The 27,950-nt window shown below is 40.2% G+C and overlaps 1 protein-coding gene and 1 long non-coding RNA gene across 6 annotated transcripts; both read right to left on the reverse strand.

The window, feature by feature from the left end:
- Positions 1-1,039: 1,039 nt before the first annotated feature.
- LOC116213448 lies at positions 1,040-4,330 on the reverse strand. The gene is made up of 2 exons (XR_004158090.1): positions 4,224-4,330; positions 1,040-1,300 (listed from the first exon to the last, which is right to left on the reverse strand). It is a non-coding gene; the product is annotated as an uncharacterized LOC116213448 (long non-coding RNA).
- Positions 4,331-18,059: 13,729 nt separating this feature from the next.
- LOC116213443 (disease resistance protein At4g27190-like) lies at positions 18,060-27,938 on the reverse strand. Of its 5 annotated transcripts, none has more exons than XM_031548391.1 (9): positions 27,670-27,938; positions 25,822-26,078; positions 25,281-25,448; positions 25,024-25,123; positions 20,843-24,854; positions 20,620-20,680; positions 19,739-20,358; positions 18,898-18,974; positions 18,060-18,452 (listed from the first exon to the last, which is right to left on the reverse strand). In XM_031548391.1, exon 5 carries the CDS (start codon positions 24,829-24,831, stop codon positions 20,878-20,880), a length of 3,954 nt encoding a protein of 1,317 aa, XP_031404251.1. In that variant the 5' UTR covers positions 24,832-24,854; positions 25,024-25,123; positions 25,281-25,448; positions 25,822-26,078; positions 27,670-27,938; the 3' UTR covers positions 18,060-18,452; positions 18,898-18,974; positions 19,739-20,358; positions 20,620-20,680; positions 20,843-20,877. The 5 variants fall into 5 exon arrangements, with proteins under 5 accessions (XP_031404251.1, XP_031404249.1, XP_031404246.1 ...); XM_031548389.1 differs by having other exon boundaries at positions 18,898-19,013; XM_031548386.1 differs by lacking the exon at positions 18,898-18,974.
- Between the last annotated feature and the right edge of the window lie 12 nt (positions 27,939-27,950).

Below are 27,950 nucleotides of genomic sequence, written 5' to 3' on the forward strand. Positions count from 1 at the left end.
GTTGCTGGCCATGGTACATTTCGAGCGATCTTAGTCTCGTAAGGTGCAACACAAATCCTCAGAGGGAATTCTTTCCGACAAAATTCATCTTCCTCGCAGCGAGAGATCATTTGATGCCGAGAGATTTCTCCGATTCGACGCGATTTTGTCCGCTGAATAGCCCCTATCGGCTGTCGCGTCATGTGAAATGGATCCGAACCAGGTGAGTTGACTCGTCCCGCATTCCCCTGTTCGCCACAACTTCTTGTTATTGCCTCTTGATGCCGCGGAAGATCGATCTTGTCGCGTCATGCCTTTGTCTTGCGACTTTGCGTGGTTTTGATTGGTCTGAGCTGCGAGAGCTTGGCATAGGCGATTAGGAGATCGGCGTGTAGGTGGTGGCTGTTGGTCGGTGCTGAAGTAGCGGGCTTGCATTCTGTGTGATTTCGATGATACGGCTAGACAAGAGAGAATTGGAAACTTCTGTGCTAATATAGAGGCAAAAAAGATATCAGTTTCAGCTATATTCAGTAGAGCCAAGTAAAGCTAGAGATCCTTAATGATAATGCTTAGTCTATTGATGTGGGAACTAGATGTCTTGAGTTGATTGAGCTGGAGTTTGGGAATTACCTCGGTTTGTTGAATCGTTTAGTGCGTCTTATGGGCTTTGTCGTCCAAGAGATTGACTTAGAAACATGTTAAATATGGGGGGAAATGAGCTTGAATAACTCTTCCAGCATAAGACGCATGCATTTTGTTCAGCTAAACATAAAGATTGAAGCCATTGTATTTTTGCCCGTGATTGATATGTTTGTGAAAGAAGACTTGCAGATGGATTCTATAGTTCTCGTAATTGTTTTACCACTTCAGGAAGCTTAAGGGGCTTTATATGTAGCATTGAAGTTTTCATTAAATAGTCGTACGAAGAAATCATGCCTGCGCTGCTTAAAGGTTCATTTCCTAGCGCTTCTGCTTCTCTTATCATTTTGTCACGACCCGAAATTTCAATAGAACTTTTCCTAAATTTCAATAGAACTTTTCCTAAATTTCATCGAATCCATTATCACATAAAAACTTACTTCTCATAAATTTCCAAAGTATATAACCAATCCATCAACTCTAATAGGTATATACACTTATCCAAAGATTTCTTTTCCGCTCTCACATCAGTGATACAACTAAACAAAATCTTCAGGTCGGAACATTCTAAAGTCCATTCTATACAGAAAGGATATCTATTAAATAACTAAGGTTCCTACCAAGTCCTCCAAGCTGATCCCCGATATTAAAAAGTGGTTCCTCCGCGCAATTGGAAACTTATCTGGAAAATGTATGCAGTGTGTGAGCTGCATCTCAATGAATACTTAATTCCAAAGCAAAATGAATTATGATAAAATAAATATTTAATTGCAAACAATCTAATATTCAAATAATTAATACAATCACATCCAATTCAACTATCAACTCATCGCACACATATACGGTATATATATATATATATATAAACTATATTAATAATTACATCCAATATAGTAATTAAATTTAAGTCCTACTAACAAATTCACGCAACTCTTCCAACCATTTCTCTAATATCCAATCTCACATAAACATCAAATATCCATTTATTAGCAATCCATAGCAACTCACAACACAATGACTGGACAGATCAACTTTAGAAACAACACGGATTTCACAGAATAACTTCAGACAATCTCAGTAATCATCATATTTACAACAATCAAACCAAACAACAATAGACAACACAACCAACGTCAATATAGCCATAGGGTTGCATTTCCTCGCAACAGAGTTGTGACGGTACCGTGACCCCGCACATCTCATTCATATCATCCTCATCTCTCAATATTCATATCTCATAAGCGGGGGCCGCCTATTAACTTCTGGTGGTAAGAGTTGACCTCAATTTGTATTCCGCCGGGTCTTAGCGGCCGATCAAGTTCCTTTTTCTATTCCGCCGGGTCCAGCAGCCGATCAGGCCCCTGTTTATATTTCGCCGGGTCCAGCGGCCGATCATGCCCCTATTTATATTCCGCCGGGTCCAGCGGCCGATCAGGCCCTATTTGTATTCCGCTGGGTCCAGCGGCCGATCTGGCCCATTTTGTAATCCGCCAGGTCCAGCGGTCCCATGGCTATAGTCAAACCACAATCACAATCACGATCAATTGTAACCATACCATCTCACGTCATACATCATTATACCCAAGCATAATCCCAATCACATCACAATGGCAGCACATTACCATCACATATCTCATACACAACCAGTAAACACAATCACACCGCATTATCTCAAATCAAAGTGAAACATACAAGACAATACCTCTCAAATTCCATCACGGAACATAGCACGACCAATTCCTTAATCTAACTATCACAATATTCATTTTAACAATTTATATAATTAGAACGCATCATTTCACAAAGGACTAGAATATTCACATAACTCACATACATACTAATATATATATATATATATATATATATATATATATATCTATATATCATTTCACAATGGAATAAAGTACTCACCGATAACTCTCAAAAATAAATCACCAAGTTGAAGTCTTCGAGATACATGGCTTTGATATACTCTATCCTTGACAGGTATTAAATTTAACAAGAAACCAAAATTATAAGCCTATATCACACCACCAAGTAACTAATTAACCTCTTTGACGATACGTTTATTCTCCAAAAAATTATAGATTATACTGCAATCAAGTTCTTCATTTCAATGTAACTTTGAATAGTTTTTCATGAAAAGCAATCCAATATTAGTCTCTAGTATGCTCATCTAAAAATAAAAATAATGAAACTAGCACCTCATTAACCCCCAGTGATTCTCTTTATAATTTTATCGTAGATAACTCTACAGAATAATGCTTCATGGAATGGTACAAGTTAGTACCCAACCCTTCCTATTACTCAATCTACCCTTTGACGTCCTCAGAATTAATTCAAAAATCTGAAAATATTCCCAAACAAAACCAGATCAATAGTAAAATGTCCAAATTCATAACTAAAATATCAATAATCCTCTTGCAATTTTAAATCTTTGTTCCTTCCATCACTGGTGGATTTCTGGTAATCCTATTTGCAGTCCATTGTGCTAGATGTTTTAACTACTTAATCGCCGATCGATACCCTGATCCACAGAACGCATGGATTGGTGCAATAAACCCAACTTCAAAGAGGACTCTCTCTCTGAGACAGATATGTCACTCGTTGGGAATATGACAAACCTTTGTGGTCCACTGGACAAGCCGCACCAGAAACTTTGTATGGCCCCCTTCCAATCATTCATTACAATTTTACGTTAAAATGCAACTTGCTTGTTTTGATTAGCAACGAGTGAATTTCTCTCTATGTTTGTGCTATAATAAGAAAAATCTGTTGTCGCAGAGGGATACGGTCAGGGCTGTTTTACAGTTTGTAGCACGGAATCAATTGCCCCCTTGTATATAGGATCAGATGCTATCGCACCTTTGTCTTAAGTTGAAGACTGAAGGACTGAAGCGGCAAGAGACCTTAAATGGCCTCCCAAAAGCCATCCGTGCAAGCATACCACAGTATCTATTGTTCCCCATTGTTCAGAAAGCCTAACTATTCCAAAGGCCTTCTCATGACTTCCTATTCCAATTGGTAATGCTTGAAAATACCCTATCTAGGCATATCTTTCGACTTTTGATTCGTGTTCCAACAACATTTTAACAGATAATGTGACAATATAAAGTATCATTACTATATTATGCATCTCATGACGAAAGAAAAATAAAATAAAATAGATTGACTGCACTTAAAGTGCTCTTCCTTTTATCCTAGGTTCCACAGATGGAGGCAGAATATTTCCCACCAAAGCAGGATATGCTATTGCAGAACAAGGCCCCAACAGATATCTATTTACTAGTCTCAAGGACAGCGGTGAGGATCTAATTCTCTGTTTAGCATCCCTTGCATCCATGTAATTTGAAATCTGACTGTGCCTTGATCTAAAATAAACTTTTCAGGATGTAATATCTAAACATAACGGGCATGACTAGGTAAGAATGCAAAAGCTACCTCATTTTCCTTCTTTTTTTTTTTAAGTGTGCCTACGAAGATAGGCATCTAATGTATTAATTTTCTAAGCACATAAGTATGTAATGCACTCATGTAGGTTATTAACAAGACAATCAATCCAGATTTAGCAAATTGATAAAGTAAAGTTCCAGTCCAGTCCTTACCTTTGGGTGAACTCCAACCCGACTCTCGATCGAGTTCTCTATTTCCCTTTTCTCTAGCACATCCTCTCTCTGTCTCTCTATACCTCTCTTTCACTCTCGCTCTCCTCTCATCCCTCTCAGTTTCCTCTGTTCTTCCCTCCCCGAAACAGAACAGAGAAGAAAAGAAAGAAAAAAAAAAACAAATGAATGAAAGAAGGATAAGGCGGTGGAAGATGAGGGGAATAGCTTGGGGCCCCGTGGAGCCCATGGCTCCATTCCCTTCATTTATTTATTTATTTATTTATTTTTGCCCCAGCATCTTCTACATAATATATATATATATAAGCATATATATATATATATATGTATGCAATTACCGGGTTTGACGATCTCCCCTACTAGAAAAAATTTCGTCCTCAAAATTTGTTTGAAGGACCAGAAAAGATTAAAGGTTCATAGCACTCTTAGATTACTCAATAGAAACACGAGGTCATAAAAATGTGGCTTCAGTTGACTAAAGAAATATTAATTAGTCAAGCAAAAGGAATTTAAACGTAAGAACCAAACTAAACTATTCGCTCTAAACTTAAAAACAATTTTGGACTTCATGTCCACATTCATTGCATTCCGGACTTCGTGTCCGTGTTTACTGCATTCCGGACTTCGTGTCTTCATTTACTGCTTTCCGGTCTTCGTGTCCGCATTCACCGTATTTTGGACTTCGCGTCCGCATCTACTGCATTTTGGACTTCGTGTCCGCATTTACCGCATTTTGGACTTCGCGTCCGCATCTACTGCATTTTGGACTTCGTGTCCACATTCATTGCATTCAAGACTTTGTGTTCGTGTCTACTGCATTCTGGACTTCGGGTCCTCATTTATTGTTTTCCGAACTTCGTGTCCGCATTCACTGCAATATGGACTTCGCGTCCGCATCTATTGCATTTTGGACTTCGTGTCCACATTCATTGCATTCCGGACTTCATGTCCGAGTCTACTGCATTCCGGACTTTCGTGTCCTCATTTACTGCTTTCTGGGCTTCGTGTCCGCATTTAATGTCCTTCAAGTATGCGTCTACATTTACTAATTTATGGTTTGTACTATTTTGCAACAGGCCAAACGATCGTCAGGACCAAACGACGTGCTTCTCATAGTCTTTGGCTGCATCTTCTATCCGAGCACGCAACCAAAGAGGAGCAAGCAGTCAGCACCCAATTTCGGTCCATCGGCTCCAAGGGGGGGCAAAATTATCATTTTCCAATTTATCACCTTTTCTTAAAAAAAAATCAAGTCGGTCAGAACCGGTCAAAGCCGGTCTGACCGACAAGACGGATGGGCAGGGTCAGTCAGAACTGATCTGACCGACCGCTGCACCACCCCCCCCAAAAAAAAAAAAAAGAAAGTCAAACGAACCCTGTTCTTCTTCCTCCCCTTCCTCTTCTGCACTCCCGAAATTTCGTCTTCCAGTTGATTCTTCGAGGATTGGCCGGATTTCCCTCAACGGCCGAAAAGGAAAAAATAAACCCTAGCTCTCCCTCTCTCTATCTCGGATTGATATTTTAAGGAGGATCAGACTCGATCGGGATGGGAGGAGCTCACAGAAAAAAGAAAAAAAAATTTGAGCTGAAGGCCCCCCCGAAACCGCCAGCTCTCTTTCTCTCCCTTCAGCTCACGCATCCCTTTCGGTCAGCCCGAAATCCCGAGATCCGGAGCTGGTTCATCCTCCTCCACGGGCGCCTCCGATTCGCGATTCGCTCCTTGTCCGACACACAGACGCGGCTTGCTCCCGCCTCAGCCGCGTTCAGTGACCTTCCGGGATCGGGTGCAACCGCACCGCCACCCGAACCGCATCCCTTCTCTTCGGCTTACCTATCGGCACTAACCGGGTCGATTCATTTTTTTTTTCGGGTCGCATAGGCAACTCGGAACAGACACACCAGCCCTCAGTCGGTGTCCAGCAGCCCAACCGGCCCGGTAGCCGCGATCCAGCTCGGCCCAGTATACGCCATCCAGTCCGGCCCAGTTTCCGCGATCCAGCCCGGCCCACTAGTCGCTATCCAGTCAGGTCCAACAGCGGCCCATCGACCCATTCGGCTCAGCCCCAAATCTCAGTGGCCCACAGCACGGCCTGTCACGATTTGGCCCAGTCCGGCAATTTTTTTTTTTTAAAAAAAAATTTAATTTTTTTTATTTTACAGAGAAGCCCCTCAACTTTCCGGACTAGGTAAATTCTCGACTTAGTAGCATGATTTGGGCTCTTTCCTAAATATTATTGCTTGCTTGATGGATATAATGTGAAATGAGTGTTCTTGGGTCGCGTGGGTGATCGGATTTGTCCCAAACTCGATTTACGAACTTTCTGTTTTGTCACATTTTAGTCCCGGGACCATTTTATTTATTTATTTGTTTATTTTTTAGATCTGCCCCGAATTCTAAAAATTATTTCAATCAAGTCTCGGTCATTTTACTATTTTCTAATCAGTCCTTGGATTTTTCAGAATTTTCTAAGCATCCCAAAGAACTTTTCAAGTTGTTTCAGTTTAGTCCCGGGGCCATTTTTCACCCTTTTCAGATCTGCCCCGAATTTCAAAAATTCTCTCCAATCAAGTCCCAGTCATTTTACTATTTTCCATTCAGTTCTGGAATTCCCAGAATTTTTCAAGCATCCTAAGGAATTTTCCAAGTTGTTTCAGTTTAGTCCTGAGGCCTTTTTTTGTGTTTTCTGATCAGTCCAAATTTTCAAATTCATTTCAAATAAGTCCTAGGACATTTTCAGCAATTGTTTTTACACAGTCCCCAAATTTTAGAATTTTCAAATCAGTCCCCAATTTTTTTTATAATTTTCAAATCAGTCCCCATTTTTTTTTAGAATTTTCAAATCAGTCCTTGCCCTTTTAAAATCGTTCAATTCAGTCCCCTGGACATTTTTCAAAAATATTTGACCCTTTTCTACTTGGATCACCCACCGACAACGTATGTGCCCCATTTAAATATTTTATTTTGTAATTATATGTGATAAGGTCGGAAATTAGAGTTTATCGGGCGGTCAATTAATGGCTATTCTGACGACTCGAAATCCGTAGACTAAAGCATTCGGCAAATTTCTAATTAACCTAAAAGATTCCACTCACGGGGTAATTAAGACGATGAATTTGGCTAAGTTAAAATCATTTGACCTCTTTTAAGTGAATTGCACGAATCGGTTAATAATTTATAATCGCGTTGACAGTTCAAAAACTATAGTCATGCTCTTTTAAAATTCACAATTTCAAAAACACCGAGATACGTGTCACGTAATCTCGACTTTCCATACACACACATATTTTCCGTTTCAAGGGCATGATTACCGGTTCTTGATCTGTCATCACCCTAGGGTAGGTTTGTGCTTAGAATGGGTCAAAACACGAAAAAAAATTAATCACAAACTCGGCTTAATTAAATATGGGCAAATAGTTGAGCAAAAGGCTAGGATTCGGGTTTTAGACAAAAACACTGTAAAAGCTACATTGTCACAATACATAAAACTCTAAAAAAAACAACACACACATCCGAGACTTGATTACAAACATTGTGTTTGTCGAGTTCACAAAATAATACCGAATGCTACATCCCTTTTTTATCATCCTGTTTGCTTGTCTTAGGGTAGGATTTGCATGCCAAGATACCCCGGTTAATAATCGGTTAATTCACGTAAATTCGACAATAACAAAACCACATTGTCTGTTTATTTGTGCCCACTTGTTACATTCTCGCACTTGTTTGTTATGCGGATCGAGCCCGATCCTAAGATACGATTCACATGGGGTCCAACGCCCCAATCGTAGATTACGAGATCTAATCCCCTGAACACCGAGTGCACACCTTAATTTCAATTTCAGTCTTTTCAAACCACACGGTGAGCATGAGTGGAATAATGACCGAATGCGAATCGACCGGGATTCAATTGTTGTAATTTGTATTTCATTTATTTGAGAGGATAATGTAAGGATTTATGTTGTACATTTACTCATGTAAGAATTCCGGTCAGAGAGCGAACGGTCGGAGTGTTTCTTCGAATTTACGGTGTCAAAACGCGTAAGATGAGCGGAACTTAATTAAACGGCAATTAAATAAAAATGGCAAGCCTAGACAAGCTAGAGTACCGATATGGCATGCGAGATATAGGCTCGCATGTAACAGAACCCCCGAATTCGGAACCTCAGGTTTCGCAGACCATATGCCTTACTAATTAGGTGTACCCCGTACCCCTAGACCCGGGTAACTTGCCGGCCCTCGACCTTCGGGTCGTAAAATGGCAAGTGGCGACTCCTTCTCACGTGCGTCCGTCGCGCGTCCTTGGGAAGGCGGACACTCCCAAGCCGCGTTGCATAGGCACGCGCATGCGTGCCCCGACGAGATGAAAATTCGGGTGCGCACAGAGTTCTTTCAGACTCTTCCCCTTTTCTTTTCTTTTCTTTTGCATGTCTTCTTTTGTTTTCTTGAACATCATGTACTCCCTTCGGCCTATCATGGGCTAAGTTCCTGAATAAATCTTCCATGTTGATCTTATATTTATGTTGATATTCCTCGTATATCAGATTCTTATTCTTTCAGTACTCTATGGTTATCCATTACGATAGATCTTGGGTGTAAGTGGTATCAAAGCCAAGTGGGGATAGGATGTATAGTCACCATAATCCCTGGTGGGGTTATTGTTTTTGAAATATGGATTGGTTTAAAGCAAGCACTTTGAGTACATGCTCTTCTGAAAATAATTTCGATAATGATTCTGTTCTTAACAGAGAAGAGGTCAATTTGGAATGTTTTGATAAATCTATCGATGATTGGGAGATCCCAAGAATCGCTTCAAAACAGATTTATAAAAACTCAAAATTCCAAATATTTTCAAAAACAGATTACACCATAACCACTGAAGAGCGGGACATTCCCCTAAAAAACTCTTCACAAACCATAAGACTCTTGAACCAAGAGTCATTGAAAAAACATGAGGGAAAGAACAATTTCATCCATATAGGGCTTGTCCAAGTGGGCATAAAACCCCTAACCAGAGAAGGCTTAGATACCTTCGTACTCTTAGTACTTAGGGATGCTAGGCTTTTGAATTACCATGAATCCATCCTTGGGACAGTTGAGACTAGTCTGTGTGACGGACCAGTCTATTTTAATTGTTTCCCAAATTTCACCATGTCCCTCAAAGACCAAAACATAATTCATGGCTTAACATTGCAGATCAAAACGCATAATTACAAGATTGCTTTAGGCTCCATCCCTTTAGCCCTTGTATACCGAGTCCATTACAAGACGATGGTCTCAGCGTTTGCAACCAAAGCTTTCAACCATAGCCCCAGAGGAGAAACCCTCCTTTTCTAGACAGACATTGCCAGGTCAAACACTGTTGTCCCCAGACCAATTAGGAGGAATGAGGTTACTCTTCCTGAAGAATGGGTCTTAGAAGACGCAGTTGCCCCTGAAAAAATTCAAAATGAGGAACCTAGTTGAGTGAGTCAGTTCCAAGATGGGAGAGTTTCCATAAGCTTTCGCCATAGGAGATCAGTCGACTTACAGTCATCCTCGAACCCTTCGATAAGTTATTCCTTTGGAAGCCTCGAGCTGAGAAGGAGATCATTCAGTGTAGCCCCATCGGCAAACACTTTCCAAACAGCTACTGAAACCCTTCCTAGGTCTGCCAACCTTAGAGGAATAAGTAGTGTCGCCACCGATATATCTAGGCCAGTATACTCTGTCCCAAACACAGAAGAAACTGAGTCTTCACCCCCTTCACCAACATTTTCATCCATAACTGATGCCACCAGAATCAATCCTAACCCTGAGATCTATGTGATTGAGAAACCTTTCGCATTAGCGTCCAACAGCCTTAGGAATGATTTCTGCTCCAAAGAAAATGAAAATAGGAGGAATTGGCTGCATAATGTCTTTACAAAAAAATACGTAGAGACCATAATGCATGATCAGTGGATAAAATTCATGAAAACAAAAAGAAAAAGTGTCTTTTTCTGGGACTGGTTTAGCCAAGTCTACATGGAAGAAAAAGCCATCAAATTCACTGAAAAAATCATAACCTGGAAACTACCCTTCAATAGAACCATAGTTTCCCCAAAACCTCCTCCAAAATATGTTGAGCCAAAAGAACCTGAGCAAACCAAAAACCTTAGGTTACTCAACACAATGATCAAAAACACCCGCGCCTTAGAGCATGAAAACCGGGAAAGGGAGAGAAGACAAACAGAGTCAGAACTTCGCCAAAAACTCCATGAGTTGCAAAAAGAAGTCAAAACTCTAAAAAACGATGAAAAGCTGGTTCAGACTTTGGACAATGCTGAACCCAAACCTGAGTGTAAAAGCCAGGAATTCACCCATCAAAAATACCTCCTGAAACCCACAATAAGAGTACACGACTTCCAGATGGAAGCAACTGCCTTGTTGGACACAGGTGCAGACGCAAATTGTGTGAGGGAGGAATTAATCCCATTAAAATATTGTGAGAAAACCCAGGAATCATTACGATCTGCTAGCAATAACAAACTGAAAATCACCCATAAAATTGCAGAAGCAGAAGTCAAAAATGAAGATTCCACATACAAAACAGGATTCCTAGTTGTCCAAGACTTAAAAAATGAAGTCATACTAGGAACCCCATTCATTCAGCTCATCAAGCCCTTCCTCTTCACCAACTCTAGCATAAAGACGGTGTATTTAGGAAGCAAGACCATTTTCCCCTTCATCGCAAAACCTGTAACCAGAAATCTGGACATAATACAGGCAACTGAGAGGCAAATTGGTTGGGTAAAAGATGAGATCTCACACCATAATGTTGAAAATCTGCTCCAAAAACCAGATTTGAAACAAAAATCGAAAATCTCAACAGACTGATCCAGCAGTCAGCTTGCGGAGAAACCCCAAATGTTTTCTGGGATAGGAAGCAACATGTCATTGATCTACCTTATGAAAAGGATTTCGATGAAAAAAATATCCCAACAAATGCCAGGCCCATTCAAATGAATCAGGAGTTGGAAAACCACTGCAAAGTAGAAATCCAAGAACTCTTGAACAAAAAATTAATCAGACCTAGTAAGTCTCCTTGGAGTTGTTCAGCCTTCTACGTGAACAAAAACGCTGAACTTGAGAGAGGAGTCCCCAGGTAGTGATTAATTACAAGCCATTGAACCAAGCCTTACGGTGGATTAGGTACCCAATACCTAACAAAAAAGATTTGCTCCAAAAACTTCATGATTCAAAAATATTCTCAAAATTCGATATGAAGTCAGGTTTTTGGCAAATTCAAATCACCGAAAAGGACAAATACAAAACTGCATTCACAGTTCCGTTTGGCCAGTACGAATGGAATGTAATGCCTTTTGGGCTCAAAAATGCCCCATCAGAATTTCAGAAAATCATGAATGACATCTTTGGTGCATACTCTGATTTCATAATTGTATACATTGATGATGTCCTCATATTTTCCAAAACCATTGATTCTCATTTTAAACATGTGAAACATTTTATGAGAATCACATCAAAAAATGGCATGACTGTGTCTCCGACCAAAGTCTGCTTTTTTCAAACAAAAATTCGATTTTTAGGGCATAACATCAGCAGGGGCACCATAATCCCCATCAACGGGTCCATCCAGTTTGCTGATAGGTTCCCTGACCAAATCCATGATAAAAAGCAGCTGCAAAGGTTCTTAGGAAGTCTAAACTACGTTGTAGATTTCTTCCCTGGCCTAAGTAGACTCTGCAAACCCCTCCATAACAGGTTAAAGAATTCTCTTCCACCATGGACGGATGAACAAACCAACATTGTGAAGCAAATCAAGCTTCAAATCAAAACTCTGCCTTGTTTACACTTGGCAGACCCATTGGCAAAAAAGATTGTTGAAACGGACGCCTCTGAAGAAGGATACGGAGGAATCTTGAAACAATCCAAAAATGGACATGAACAGGTTGTTCAGTTCACTTCAAAACATTGGAACCCAACCCAGAAGAATTACTCAACCATTAAAAAAGAAATTTTTTCTGTGGTCCTTTGCATTTCGAAATTTCAATCTGATTTTTTAAACCAAAGGTTTTTACTTCGGATTGATTGTAAATCTGCAAAAGAGGTTTTTCAAAAAGATGTTCAAAACATTGCATCAAAACAGATTTTTGCCAGATGGCAAGCTATCTTGAGTGTATTTGATTTTGACATCGAATTCATAAAAGGTGAGACTAATAGTCTCCCTGATTTCCTGACAAGAGAATTCCTGCAGGTACCACCATGAGCATGAGGACTCGTTCCTCCACAAAAAGAGGTTTCGGCCTCAAAACAGCTGGCTCCTAATCAGTCAACTAAAAAAGAGGAGCAATCCTCACATCATAAGGCCTTTGGCCAACCCTCCATTGGACAGATCACCGTTTATAGCCAGATTAAAACCTATCGACAGACTCTCCAACAGGAGATCGATAAGCAGGGCGGTATGCAAACCCTGCCAGGTAAAATTCCTAAACCTAAAAAGGAGAAACAAACTCTTGAAAAACAGAGTTCATCTCCTCAAAATCTCGATAATGATGCCGTAGTCCAGGAATGGATTACAGTATTAAAAGATAAACCAGAATTAGCACAAGTGCTATCTGGGATATCTCCTCCTATGCTGGAGACTAGCAAGGGAGAGAGCTCTAGGCAAATCGCAAAAAGAGCAGAAAAAAGTCTCACAACTTTTTCTGATAAGGAAACCAGCTCTTCAAAAACAGCACCTTAGTTTCCAAAATCTTCATTTCAAACTGTTTTGATTATGGAAGAAGGTTTTTATCATGAAAACCCCTTCTTCGCAGCATCAAAATTGTTTCCTGAAAATTGGTATTTCCGGCCTATGGATATTTCAAAAACCCGGGAATATTATGAGAAAATTTTGAGTGATACAGGTTCAGTTGAGTTCAAACACAACATTGTCCCTGGATCCTCAAACACCATATCCCACTCTACAGCCAAAATACTGAGAGTGATCCTCCCAAGAGAATGGAATGATGGAAAACCATACCAAATCCATAAATTCCAAGGCAGATTCTCGTCTGATCTCCCCATAATGCCATGTATTCCTACTGGGATTACTAGCAAGCTTGGTACAATGCATTTTTGTACCAGAATCATGAGTTCAGACACACCTAGCTGATCTTTTTCCATTCCAAAACACCAGCCATATTCCCCTACTGGTTTGCCCATTGGTGGTCTATCTGGGGTCCAATTCCAGACATTCTACCCCCCATAATTCATGAGGCATACGTCATGTTTGCTTCTAGATTCAAACCTCAGGGGAATCAAACCATATTTCCTGTGTTTCTCCAATTCTACCAAATCTTTGGATTATCATGGGTTCATAATTGGTCTTTCGGATACAAGCCCGATCAACAGACAGGCTTGCAAACACTGGCCAGGATTTTCAAATGCAAATGGTGGGTTAAGTTGAAGGTAGACCATCTTGACTCACAATTTGTTCTCAATTGGTTCCGTAAAAATGCTCTTGTCTCAGACAAAGCACAAGTGGACCATCAAAGTTTCATCCAGGTCAAAGCCAGAGCTTCGTCCTTCCTTTCAGCAGCAAAAACTGATAAGGATTACATTGGACGGCTAAGCCAGGTTCTCCTGGAACTCAAAGATCTGAACACCACTGCCTCGTCGGCATCAGAATCCCACAGGGAAGACGACGGTAGTGACTCGTTTTCAGAATAATTGCTAGCCTCAGCACCCGAGAGCGTCCGCCCACAGTCTCGATACGTGGATCATTACCGGACAAAAAACCTTTCGGCTCACAGGCTATGCCCCACATAATCAGCGCAATCCCCGGAAGCGTCCCACCACTTTTCATAGTGGTACCATAACGGACAAAAAACCTTTCGGCGAGCGTGCCCGACATAAAGCAGCAATCTGTCACTATTTGCGACAAAAAAGCACTGTAGCTACAGTTCTTCCACTGGGCTCGACAGTACCCCGCATGTGAGTGTACAGTCCAAAGCTGCAGAGCGACAAGGCATCCACCACTACCTATAAGAAGGATTCTCCTCCAGCATCGAGGATAGGACATCATCCGCCACAATACTATCTTTCTCTCTTTCTTTTCTTCTCATATGTAAACATCCGGCTCCCATAACCCGGATCCTCCAACCCCCATTCTGTGTGTAAGTTCCAGTGTAAGCATGGGTTGAGTTCTTTCAGACTCTTCCCCTTTTCTTTTCTTTTGCATGTCTTCTTTTGTTTTCTTGAACATCATGTACTCCCTTCGGCTTATCATGGGCTAAGTTTCTGAATAAATCTTCCATGTTGATCTTATATTTATGTTGATATTCCTTTATATCAGATTCTAATTCTTTCAGTACTCAATGGTTATCCCTTACGATAGATCTTGGGTGTAAATGGTAGTAGGAATACATGGCATTATGGGGGAGATCATACGAGAATCTGGCTTGGAATTTATGGATTTGGTATGGTTAGCGTTTTTGTTCACGTAGAAGGCTGAACAACTCCAAGGAGACTTACTAGGTCTGATTAATTTTTTGTTCAAGAGTTCTTGGATTTCTACTTTGCAGTGGTTTTCCAACTCCTGATTCATCTGAATGGGCCTGGCTTTTGTTGGGATATTTTTTTCATCGAAATCCTTTTCATAAGGTAGATCAATGACATGTTGCTTCCTATCCCAGAAAGCATTTGGGGTTTCTCCGCAAACTGACTGCTGGATCAGTCTGTTGAGATTATCGATTTTTTGTTTCAAATCTGGTTTTTGGAGCAGATTTTCAACATTATGGTGTGAGATCTCATCTTTTACCCAACCAATTTGCCTCTCAGTTGCCTGTATTATGTCCAGATTTCTGGTTACAGGTTTTGTGATGAAGGGGAAAATGGTCTTGCTTCCTAAATACACCGTCTTTATGCCAGAGTTGGTGAAGAGGAAGGGCTTGATGAGCTGAATGAATGGGGTTCTTAGTATGACGTCATTTTGGACAACTAGGAATCCTGTTTTGTATGTGAAATCTTCATTTTTGACTTCTGCTTCTGCAATTTTATGGGTGATTTTCAGTTTGTTATTGCTAGCAGATCGTAATGATTCATGGGTTTTCTCACAATATTTTAATGGGATTAATCCCTCCCTCACACAATTTGCGTCTGCACTTGTGACCAACAAGGCAGTTGCTTCCATCTGGAAGTCGAGTACTCTTATTGTGGGTTTCAGGAGGTATTTTTGATGGGTGAATTCCTGGCTTTTACACTCAGATTTGGGTTCAGCATTGTCCAAAGTCTGAACCAGCTTTTCATCGTTTTTTAGAGTTTTGACTTCTTTTTGCAACTCATGGAGTTTTTGGCGAAGTTCTGACTCTGTTTGTCTTCTCTCCCTTTCCCGGTTTTCATGCTCTAAGGCGCGGGTGTTTTTGATCATTGTGTTGAGTAACCTAAGGTTTTTGGTTTGCTCAGGTTCTTTTGGCTCAACATATTTTGGAGGAGGTTTTGGGGAAACTATGGTTCTATTGAAGGGTAATTTCCAGGTTATGGTTTTTTCAGTGAATTTGATGGCTTTTTCTTCCATGTAGACTTGGCTAAACCAGTCCCAGAAAAAGACACTTTTTCTTTTTGTTTTCATGAATTTTATCCATTGATAATGCATTATGGTCTCTACGTATTTTTTTGTAAAGACATCATGCAGCCAATTCCTCCTATTTTCATTTTCTTTGGAGCAGAAATCATTCCTAAGGCTGTTGGACGCTAATGCGAAAGGTTTCTCAATCACATAGATCTCAGGGTTAGGATTGATTCTGGTGGCATCAGTTATGGATGAAAATGTCAGTGAAGGGGGTGAAGACTCAGTTTCTTCTGTGTTTGGGACAGAGTATACTGGCTTAGGGATATCGGTGACGACACTATTTATTCCTCTAAGGTTGGCAGACCTAGGAAGGGTTTCAGTAGTTGTTTGGAAAGTGTTTGCCGATGGGGCTACATTGAATGATCTCCTTCTCAGCTCGAGGCTTCTAAAGGAAGAACTTATCGAAGGGTTCGAAGATGACTGTAAGTCGACTGATCTCCTATGGCGAAAGCTTATGGAAACTCTCCCATCTTGGAACTGACTCAGTCGACTAGGTTCCTCATTTTGAATTTTTTTAGGGGCAACTGCGTCTTCTAAGACCCATTCTTCAGGAAGAGTAACCTCATTCCACCTAATTGGTCTGGGGACAACAGTGTTTGACCTGTCAATGTCTGTCTGGAAAAGGAGGGTTTCTCCTCTGGGGCTATGGTTGAAAGCTTTGGTTGCAAACGCTGAGACCATCGTCTTGTAATGGACTCGGTATACAAGGGCTAAAGGGATGGAGCCTAAAGCAATCTTGTAATTATGCGTTTTGATCTGCAATGTTAAGCCATGAATTATGTTTTGGTCTTTGAAGGACATGGTGAAATTTGGGAAACAATTAAAATAGACTGGTCCGTCACACAGACTAGTCTCAACTGTCCCAAGGATGGATTCATGGTAATTCAAAAGCCTAGCATCCCTAAGTACTAAGAGTACGGAGGTATCTAAGCCTTCTCTGGTTAGGGGTTTTATGCCCACTTGGACAAGCCCTATATGGATGAAATTGTACTTTCCCTCATGTTTTTTCAATGACTCTTGGTTCAAGAGTCTTATGGTTTGTGAAGAGTTTTTTAGGGGAATGTCCCGCTCTTCAGTGGTTATGGTGTAATCTGTTTTTGAAAATATTTGGAATTTTGAGTTTTTATAAATCTGTTTTGAAGCGATTCTTGGGATCTCCCAATCATCGATAAATTTATCAAAACATTCCAAATTGACCTCTTTTCTGTTGAGAACAGAATCATTATCGAAATTATTTTCAGAAGAGCATGTACTCGAAGAGCTTGCTTTAAACCAATCCATATTTCAAAAACAATAAATCTTCCAGTCTCTCAAATATTTATCAAGATATTCAAATAGCATATCAGTTCCTTACCTTTTCAGTACACTAACTATTCCTAGATGAAGTTTCTAGAGATCTATGAGACAATAGCTAAGTGGTTTGAAGATGCTACTCCGTATACAATTCTCCTACCCAGCTTCTCTCAAGATCAAGATCTAAGACATACCTGGACGAAAGGAAGAAGCCTCACACTGTGTTCATAGGAACCCGGGGGGAGTCTTAAGGTATTCTTGTTTTGTCCGTCTACTATTATTATTAAATCCAGGTATAGCAGTTGGGTAAGGTATGTTCTGGTTGCAAACGCTGAGACCATTGTCTTGTAATGGACTCGGTATACAAGGGCTGCTGATAGGTTCCTTAACCAAATCCATGATAAAAAGCAGCTATGTTCTTCCATATATATATATATATATAAAAATATCAAATCCTCGAATTGGCATTTCACGATGTCAACTCATCAAATTAAAATTCATTCTCTTACGCTGTTATATCATTAAAATTCTAAAATCTCTCGTCACCATACCCTCATTTGATATTTTGTAGTTTTCTAAAAAAAAATTAAGATATAATATCAGTATGTAGTTTCCTAATAATAAAATAGAGTTTGCACTATTAATATACACATGCAATGTATTTTCCATGATATTTTAGTCTATTATTAAATAGTTGTCTTATAAGATTGTGAATATTTTAATTAGGTAACTATATAATTTAATTTTAAATATAACCTGTTATTGTTTATATGATTGTACATGAGATATTTCGGTAATTTAAAGAAATAGTATGCACCGGTGCTTGATATTACTTATATTATCACATATAATTTTTCACAAGAGAGAAATATATATCATCACATGTAGAGGGTTTTCCATATTTTGAGGAATATGCAACATACATTATATGCCTATAGACATTATAACTATTTAAACATTACAATTATTTAAATATTACCTGTTATTTAAATTAATTAAGTATTTATAAAATTGAGAATAATAAAAAGGTTTATCTTTGCAATATTACCCGCTCGAAGGACAGATAAAAGCACAAAGTATTCCATCCAGCAAAAAAAAAAAGAAAAAAAAAGCACAAATTATCTCAATTTTTCAACCAGCAAATTCTCCAATTCTTCCAGGCAGTATCTCCGACATTACAAAGTCAGATTAGATGAAGAGGTGTGCCAATTCTTCTCAGCACCATCACACACGCAGCAGTACCCTGTCCCTAGCTTCCCCGTCTTTCAATCTATCCGCCATCGAGAAGTCAATCTATCCGCCATCCAGAAGTCTCCCAGCAGCAGCAAGTCTAAAGAATCAGATTCCAGAATTCAGATTTTGGTTAGCGATCGTTACTGCTGTGATCAAGGTTTTCAAAATCGCAATTCTACCTAGAATCGATCGAGGGTCGTAGAATCGTGAATCGTAGAATCGTAACGTGAATCGTAAGATTCAACCTATAATTAAAAAAAAATAGCATATATATATGTATTATACTTTCCTGAGCAAAAAAAGAAAATCAATCCTTGATTCCTTATATTAAGAAAAGGACTAAAAACCAGCAAACCAACAATAAGTAATAAAAGAACAAAATATCGTTACAAATTATCGAAATTCAAAGTCTAAATCATAACTCAAATTCTCAAAATAAACTGTTAACAACATAAGTCATAACATAAAATGTCAAATCTCATCCAAATCTTTATCGTTACCAACATCATCATCATATAAAGTATCAAATTCATCATCGTTACCAAGTCATCAACCGTGGCATGTTATTGGGTGTGCATATTCTCTGCATCGTCATTGCCAATTTGGCTCCCTCCACTTTCTTCATAGCAATTCAGGTCAAAATCAATGTCCAAATTGTCTGAGTAGAACTTGCCGACGGTAAGTCGAAAGCATTATGCAGAGAAATAAATCAATCGATCCTCACACAACACACGTTGAACATACCATTTACCCAAAAAAAACACACGTTGAACATGGCTCTCACAAAAAAAAAATACCAGAGTTCTGCACTCGAAGAACGATTTCTTTATAATAGAAAATCTAAAATTTCAAAGTTCATAATCGAAGTACCGGCTAGTTACTCATAGCTGCTAGATCAGCAAATTGGCATCTCATAATCATAGAGTTGAGCAACGGCTTAACAGAGTAGAAAGGGGCAAAAATGATCTAATCCTCAGAAACCTCCCCGTAGCTAAGATTAGCTCATATCGACTGAAATTGAGGTCTTACCGAGAGGAATCAGCTAAACTAATCTATAAGCAATACGAAAATCAGCTCAACTTTTGACATCTTCAAGCTCGACTTTTAGAAATGTCACCTCAGCTCAGACCAGCAGCTCGTATCGAGCTCAGATCGTCAAAGTCCAGATTGCTCAGGAAGAAAGGAACTGATACCACTACAGATCGACGATGATCGGAACTTATACTGGTATAAGTTATAACTAGACTTCCAGTTTATAACTTCTAATGTTCTATTTGCTAGTATAGAACCATATATTTATATAGACACAGTCACACACATAATCACAAACATACTTAGTTCCAGCTACCACAGACATACAGTATACATTCAGAAGTTTGATACCTTTGATACAGATCAAAGAGACTCGCGGCTCGCAGCGCTCGCCGATGACTGTGGACACTCTCGCTGATGAGCTATCCTTCGCAGTTGCTTGGGAGGTCGAAGCTCGGGCAGATCAACTCGGACGAATCGAAGCTCGGAAGTCGAAACTGCGAAAGAAATCGCGGAAGTCGGAACTCGAAACGGCGGAAGAATTCGTGGAAGTGGGAACTTGGAATCGCGGAAGTCGGATTTGTGAAGAACACGAAGAGGAGGTCCAGTGGATTAGGGCACAATGTCGAGGAGATCGGGGAGAAAGGGAGCGCCGGAGAAGAAAGGGAAAAGGGAAAGGGAAGGGGGGGGGGGGGGGGGGGGGGGGGGGGAGAGATTCTGTCGAGCCCATTTTAGTGCCAATGGGCTGGGCTTTGGCCCGAGGGTCCGAATCAGGCCTGGCCTTCGCCCGAGTATGGGCCGATTCCGGAATCGCAGAATCGGCTTGATTTCTTGATTCCGCGATTCACGGCCCAATTCAAGTGCGATTCAACAGTATCCAATTCAGCCCATAGTATCGGAATCGCATAACAAGATTCTACGATTCGAATCATGATTCTAAGAACATGGGTGTGATGACTTGCGAGCAAAACCTGAAATAGTTAGATTGTTCCATGCTATATTGTCATATAAATGTATATGCATCGGCACTATTGTCTACTTCATAACATACTAAAAAATGGTACACAAACATATGAAAATATCGGCATTCCTGCTCGTGCTCGGAACAACAATAAAGCATCAGATGAGCCACTGATGATTGCAGAAGACATGAAAAATGAAAATCACCACATCAAACCGCCAAAATCAAATAAAAGATGGATGATGGAAGGGTCAGGACATGAGTTTCTCACCTAAATAGGCAATCTGATGATGATGCAATGCTACTCGTTCGACTTGAATGAATCCACCTCCCTGCAGAGAATAACATAGTGTTATATATTAATGGTATGGTTTTTCTCAAACACAAAAATCTTGACCGAAACAATCGCAGCAACTTGCACGCCATGTGCAGATGGTTGGCCAGGAAGCCATTTTTCTATATCAATCCATTCGTTTTCTTACAAAAATAGTTACCTTGATGTGTATCATTATTATTCTGTTAGGATCCATTAAAACTGCCTACTGCGACGCCATTCCTGGATAGGGGTTTTGTGGAACCCCGCATTGGATTTGATGAAGACGTAACGTCGGAGGGCAGTCTTGGCCTCAGGGTAGTTCCACTCCAGAGATTCCCACCATTCTCCAATTCCATCTCCAGATAGTATTATCTCCTTAAGAGAATGGGGAGGAGAAGCGAATATTCCATCTAGCATTTCAATCCTCTTCAGCTTCGGACATTTGCATATATCAATGACATGTATGAGATCCCGAAGTCCAGTCCCACTGCATATGCTCTCAAGTTCCCCGAGGTCACGCAATATTAAGGTCAGCTGCCTTGCCCTTGATTGGTCAGCAGATGGTGCATAGGGGGACAATAACAAGCTGCTAGTGGTGCTGTATCCGACCATGGCTCCTCCTCCGTGCTCTAATCCGTGGCCTATCACTTCCTTCATCTGTTCACAATCATCAACACTGATATAGTTGAGGTTGGGAAGGAGTGTGAATAACTCAAAAGTTAGCACCCTCTTCATCTTATGACAGCGGTCGACATTTATATACGTAAGAAGATGAAACTGCAGGGTGCAGGTGGCTGGAAGTTGTGCTGGCATTGCTATTATCTCCTCCATCTGATCACAATCATGAACACTGATGCAGCTGAGGTTGGGGAGGAGCATGAATAACTCAAGAGTTAGTGCCCTCTTCATCTTATGACATCCGTAAACCCTAATTTCTGTAAGAGAAGGAAGGAGGAGGGCAGACGTGGCCGCGGGAAATGGTTGAGGGGATGGCATTACTATTATCTCCTCCATATTGGCGACCCACCCAATTCGAATACACCGTAGATTTTGGAGACGAGGAAGTAATTGATGCCCCACCACATTCTTCGCCTTTCCACAGTCACTGATTTCAATTGATTCGAGTTGGGAGAAAGCGTGAGGTGATTCTCCGGCTGCTGCTTCTGCTCCTATTATACTCTCCCCTCCGTCGCAACTACAAACCTCGAGAAATCTTACTCTCATGATGTGCGACACCCCTAACAGATGCTTCAGTGGTGGCTGTCCCTCTATTAGCTCTGGCTGTCCCCCTTCTATCCGCAGCCTCTCTAGTTCTTCAAGACGTGTTAAACTGGCCAAAATATTATTCCACATCCAACTGTTAAACTCAATCGACAATTCCTTCACGTCTCTTGGGAGATGATACGATCTAATATTCTCACCATCTCTACATCTATCACGTAAATTCACAAACCGATCTCCCCAATAATTGAGACATCGAGCTGGACCTCCTATGAAGATACTATACGAGCGGGAGTTTCTCATTGTCTTGTTATGTGCCTGTGTGTACTTGTTCAGCTCTTTCACATTTTGAAAACAACATTGGATTAACTCCAACTTCTTTAATTTTCCAACTTCTTCTCCCTTCACTTCTATATTATCCGCTATAAGATGTTGTAGCTTCTGTAACTTACTGATTACTCCATATGGAATCCTCTCAATTCCTGTCCGTGAAAGGTCAAGATATGTAACATTAACCAACATCCGCAAACCATCTGGCACTTCTTTAATCTTAGTACACCCTTGGAGGTCCAACTTCCTTAACGATGTCAACTTCTCCAGGGAAGGAAGAAGAGATAAGTTAGAGCACCCGTTGAGTATTAGTGCCTTTAACTTTTCCAGGTTCGTGATAGATTCTGGCACTCTTCTGATGTGAGTAAAGCTCAAATTAATAACTTTCAACCCCCCTATCCGGTCAAAGAAACATCCTGAGATTTCACGCAGTCTCGTACAGCGACTTAGCAGCAGAGTTGAAAGCTGATGACAATTTGGTGATATGGAGGATGGAATTACTTTTATGTCATTTTCCATCAGCGAGACCTTTTGCAGATCAGGGAACCATTCATCCTCATCATCCGGCACATCATCCAAATGCAACCCAGATTTCACCCTGCAGTATGTTCTCATGATGCTTATGGCCATGTCTCGAATCACATCATGCATCCTCACCCCCCACCCCCCCGACTGTCGGAAATCACCAGTATTACACAGTTCAAGGAGACATGCCTTTTCAAGTTCATCTAATAATCGGTGGCCTTCATTGCGCATCTTCCGCCTGTTATCCCCATGAATCACCCCCTCATCAATGCAAAACTCTATCAATTCTTCTCTGCCGATTTTCTCATCCTCAGGATAGAGAGCACACCGTAAAAGACATTGTTGCTTCTTTGGATCTAAGCAGCTATAACTGTGTTGAAGGATTGGGAAAACACCTGTTTGCATGTCCTGTTGTAGAGCTTGTGGTTGTCTTAGTTTTTCCAGGGTGTCTGCCCATCCATAATCAGACTGCACTCCCCTCATGCTTCCAGCCATAACAACAATAGCAAGAGGCAAGCCTTTGCACTCCTTTACAATACACCTCGCAAAACGTTTCTGCCTAGGAGATGGCTTAGAACCAAGCGTATCTACAAACATAGTCCATGCGTCATTATAAGGTAGGGGCTCGACCTTGATTTCCTTTTGACACAGCATCTTCTGACAAACAGCACGATCTCGAGTTGTCAAGACAACTCGAATGCAATCCTCCGGAATTCCCACCTCATGGAGCTCAAAATGCTGCCACACATCGTCTAGAATAATTAGAGTATTCTTTTTCTTTCTCAAATGTTCGAATAAAAGACTTGACCTTTTCGCTTCATCTTTATCCCTAAAAAGATCTTGAGCCTCTGTTCCTTTTGCTATCTTATTTTGCAGCTCATGGATGGTGCAATCTTTTGATACGGTGACCCAAAATACACCACGAAAAGCTGCACGCGTTTTGTTATGAAGGTGCTTTAGGACCGTTGTTTTGCCCACTCCGGCCATTCCATAGACACCAATGCGTGAAATATTATTCGTTAAGCAAACCCAAATCTCATCCACGATTCTCCGAGACTGCCGCCCCACTAACTCTCGTACTATGAAAGTTCCACCTACTGCATCTCGTGCTCCGCCAGCTGGCCCAGTAGAAGGCTGCCCGATTGGTGTAGCACTGGGTCCATCAACCTCATTGCATGGATCTTGGTTTCCCTCCTCTGGCAAATGAAAGGACGGAACAGCTGGCAATGACATTCTTGAGTTCTCTGGTCTATCGGTTTCAACGTGTAGACCACGTATCACAGAACTGACGTGAGATTCTGACAAAGTTGCCGTGCCCAATGGGATGGCATCTGGAGGATTCCTCAATGGATCACCTTCGCTTGTGTGAAAGCCCGAGCGTGGCATAATACCTCGGTTATTGATGTGCCCTGGAGCATTTGATGGACCTTCCACCTCTGTTTCACCGCAGGCTTCTTGCAATAAATTTATAGTAAATTCTCCAAAACTCCTCGGACAAATAGAGATATCGCCTGGATCCCCCGGTGCAAATTGCCAAGGCAGGCCCACTGCGTTATGACTCCCCCGCATGAGTCCATCAACCTCATTGCATGGATCTTGATTTCCCTCCTCTGGCAAATGAAAGGCTGAGCATGGCATAATACTTCGGTTATAGATGTGCCCTGGAGCATTTGATGGACCTTCCACCTCTGTTTCACCGCAGAATTCTCCTAAACTCCTCAGACAAATAGAGATTTCGCGTGGATCCGCCGGTGCGTCAGGACTCCTAGGCGGTGGTGCATTGTGGTTGCTTTGGTCAAAAAATGGCGAAGGGTTCCGCAAATCTGGCAACTGCGGCTGTGTGTTCACTTGAGCTGAACTGGTTCCAGTCTCTAGCCTTCTTCTCTTTGTGTTAGCTATTTTCTTCGTTGCTTCATCAGCCTTTTCACAAACTTTAATTCCTTGGCCTTCAACATTACCCAAATGTGCCTTTATTCGGGAAGCTCCCCCGGAAAAAATTTCGTCGCAGCACCTACACTGCCAGCGACATGCTTTACCTTCATCCAATATGACTTTGACGTAATTCCAAATGGGGTCCCTTGGCTTGCCCATGCTAGCTACTGACGCTGAGGAAGCTGTAAAGCCAAAACACAGATCTTGAGTTCAGAGACACTATGTAATGTGTCGTAACTCCTGCAAACAGAACTTATCCTACGAATGCAATCATCGTATCCACGACCAAAACTACAGGAAACAAAATGAAAACTGGCAAGGAAAGATCATCGTAAGTTGAACAAACTTTACCTTGAGTTGTCTATGACTGATGAATGAAGATTGGCAATAGCAGAGCTGTAATGCGGGAAAAGCCTTGCTAACTTCTCTTATCCCAAAGGCTTATAAATATCTGCAGAGAACAGAGACATATTACAACTCCAACAACATGCTCCGTTGCAGGCAGAAGACACGTTCGACTGTAATAGACAGCTTTAAGCGCCTTCATGAGCGACTTAACCACTTTTCCCATGGGATAACAGTATTACCGTAAGGTTCATGTTGCTTACCATAAAAAGTTGTTCCGATCTCCATGATCTTGGAACTGATTGCCTGTAAAAAGTTTCCAAGCGAAGTGGATGAATCCAACAATGAAAAATGGATCCACTACTACATAGTTCCCAGTCATCCTTGTTCCATCACCACCATCCAATAGTTATAGGGCAGACCTCTCCCACCTGAAAAACCATTCAAACAGAATCAGACCATGCCGACAAAGTTCTCATCAGATTTTTTTACTATTTTTATATACGAGCATTTTAGTACATTCACTTTGTTTAGCTTGGTTCCCTTAAGAATGACCGGTCATACCATGTTGTCATTTACCCAACAAAATGGGAGTATGCTATGCTATCTGCGTTAAAAATGTATGAAGTGGCCATCCTAGTGACTTAAACGCTCTCTATCTATGATTTAACAATATAGTTTAATTGAACTACTGGTGGCTCCCTGAATAGCACATCAGCTGTCTGCAGGTAGTTGTCCGCAGGCAGCATAATAAGGAGCTAAACATAAAAGTAGCATGAGACGAACGAAGACAAAGCACCTTACCTTCAGCATACACTCTTTGATTGATGATATCAGGCTTCGTTACATCAGCTACGATGTTGAGAATCGAGGCTTATAGTTTCCATAGATAAACATCGAGACGCCTGAATATGCAGGAATATTGGACCCGAAAAGACATTAGTACCACCAGCAGAATTCATGCACTACCGAACTTGCCCTTTTCGATGGTGAGGATAGGTTCAGTTCCAATATCATAGAACTCTCCAACCTCTAGATATAGGTTCAGTTCCTACCTGGTCCTGCATAGTCACACAAAGAAACATAAGGAAAAATAATTGAAAGTGCAGCTTCATGCACACTAAAACAATCCTTTCCTTTTGTGCTGGCGGAATTGCGAGTTTATTTTGATGCGTCCACAGTTAGACTTTCGAAAGTGGGCTCTTTAGTCTTTTACTTTCTCTCACATGAACTTTTGTAGAATTTTTGAGTTGTCCAATTTTATGTATGTGATTAACATAAAACACAATATAAACACCATATAAATCTTGACAATCTTGAAGACAAAAATTTATCGTGTCATGGTTGCAATTTTTCCTCTTAACTTTGAATCATAATTTTGACTATGTTAGATTTTTCAAGATTTATATTGATTTATCTTCTTTAATATTTTATGTCATTTATGAAATTAAATTATCATTAGCATTAATATCTAATAATATATTGTATGTTATCTATTGTAAATTACTATTTTTAACAATTTGGAGTACATATTTTATATAATAAAATTAGCGAAAAGAGGATCATGTTTTATCTCGAGCAATGCACGGGATACGTGACTAGTATATAATATAAAACGGCATTGTGGCAGGTCCAACCAAATGCTCTCAGAACGCTCGGTCTTTAAATGAAATTTTCTCAGCCAAACGGAGTGATGGAATTGTTCATTACTTTCTCAATTTTTTAAGGTTTCTTCTGAAATTTTTAGTTGTTAAACATATAAATATAGATTTGGGGGAAAGATCGTTATTTTTAAGATTCTTTGAACTTTTTAGAAGACAAAACTTTTATTTTTAAATTTTTTATGACGTATAAATATAGAATTGTGGGACCAGTTATTATTTATTCAAGTTTTTTAGCTTTTCTAAGAAATAATTTTAGTTTTTTCAAATATATTCATATAAATCTATAGGACTGGTCAGTATTTATCATCTTCTATAATTTTTAAAATTATAAATATTTTATGAAAATATCTATATTATATTATTATGATACGTTATAAGTAAGGTACGTACCGCACATAACTGTGACTGATCCATCAATGAAAAATATTGATACCACAAGAGTATTTCAATCTTTTGCATAATCTGATCTAATTTTATGTATGTGATTAACATAAGACACGATATGACACCGCATAAATCTTGACAATGTTGAAGATAAAAGTTCATCCTGTGATTAGAATTTATCTTTGTAATTATTTATCTTTTTTTTGCAAAGTCTTGATAATAGTTGATTTTAAATTATGATACTGATTTAATTTTCTTCTAATCTTATTTGTGAAATTAAATTACCGTTAGTCTTATATATATAATAGTATATTGTTATTGATTGTATACTATTTGTTAACAATTTATAACACATATATGGTAAAACATTCCTTTTCTCTTCTGCGGTTGGAATTGCAGTTCTGCCGCGAGCAGGGCAGATCTATCTATTCCTGCTTACTTTGGAATGACTAGACTGCCCTGCTGAAGTAAGGAAGCATAACAACGCCCAACTTCAAATATTTAGCCCTACTCCTTGTTTGTTCCATCACCGTATCCATCACCAACCCAAAGTAATGATCAAGCCATATACAGAGAGAGAAACTGATTAAAAAGAATCACGTACTCATAATTTCCGGGGAGGCAGGACAAGTCAACCTCCAAGATCTCGCAGAGATGGGACGATCACCAACCGAAAGATTCCCAACAGGCTAGCAGATCAATGAAACTCGGCAAAAGGAAAAATCTTGCAAGCAGATGAGCTGAGTGAAACCGGGTAATGACTCTGCAATGCAATGCCGTAGAACAAAAAAACCATACCCACATTTCTACAAAGAGGAAAGAGAATTGTTCTCGAAGTCAAAGTCAATTGTTGATTCTCGAAGTCAAAGTGAAATGGAAACTTGT

Source organism: Punica granatum, chromosome 7, assembly GCF_007655135.1.
Source record: "Punica granatum isolate Tunisia-2019 chromosome 7, ASM765513v2, whole genome shotgun sequence".
NCBI lineage: Eukaryota > Viridiplantae > Streptophyta > Magnoliopsida > Myrtales > Lythraceae > Punica > Punica granatum.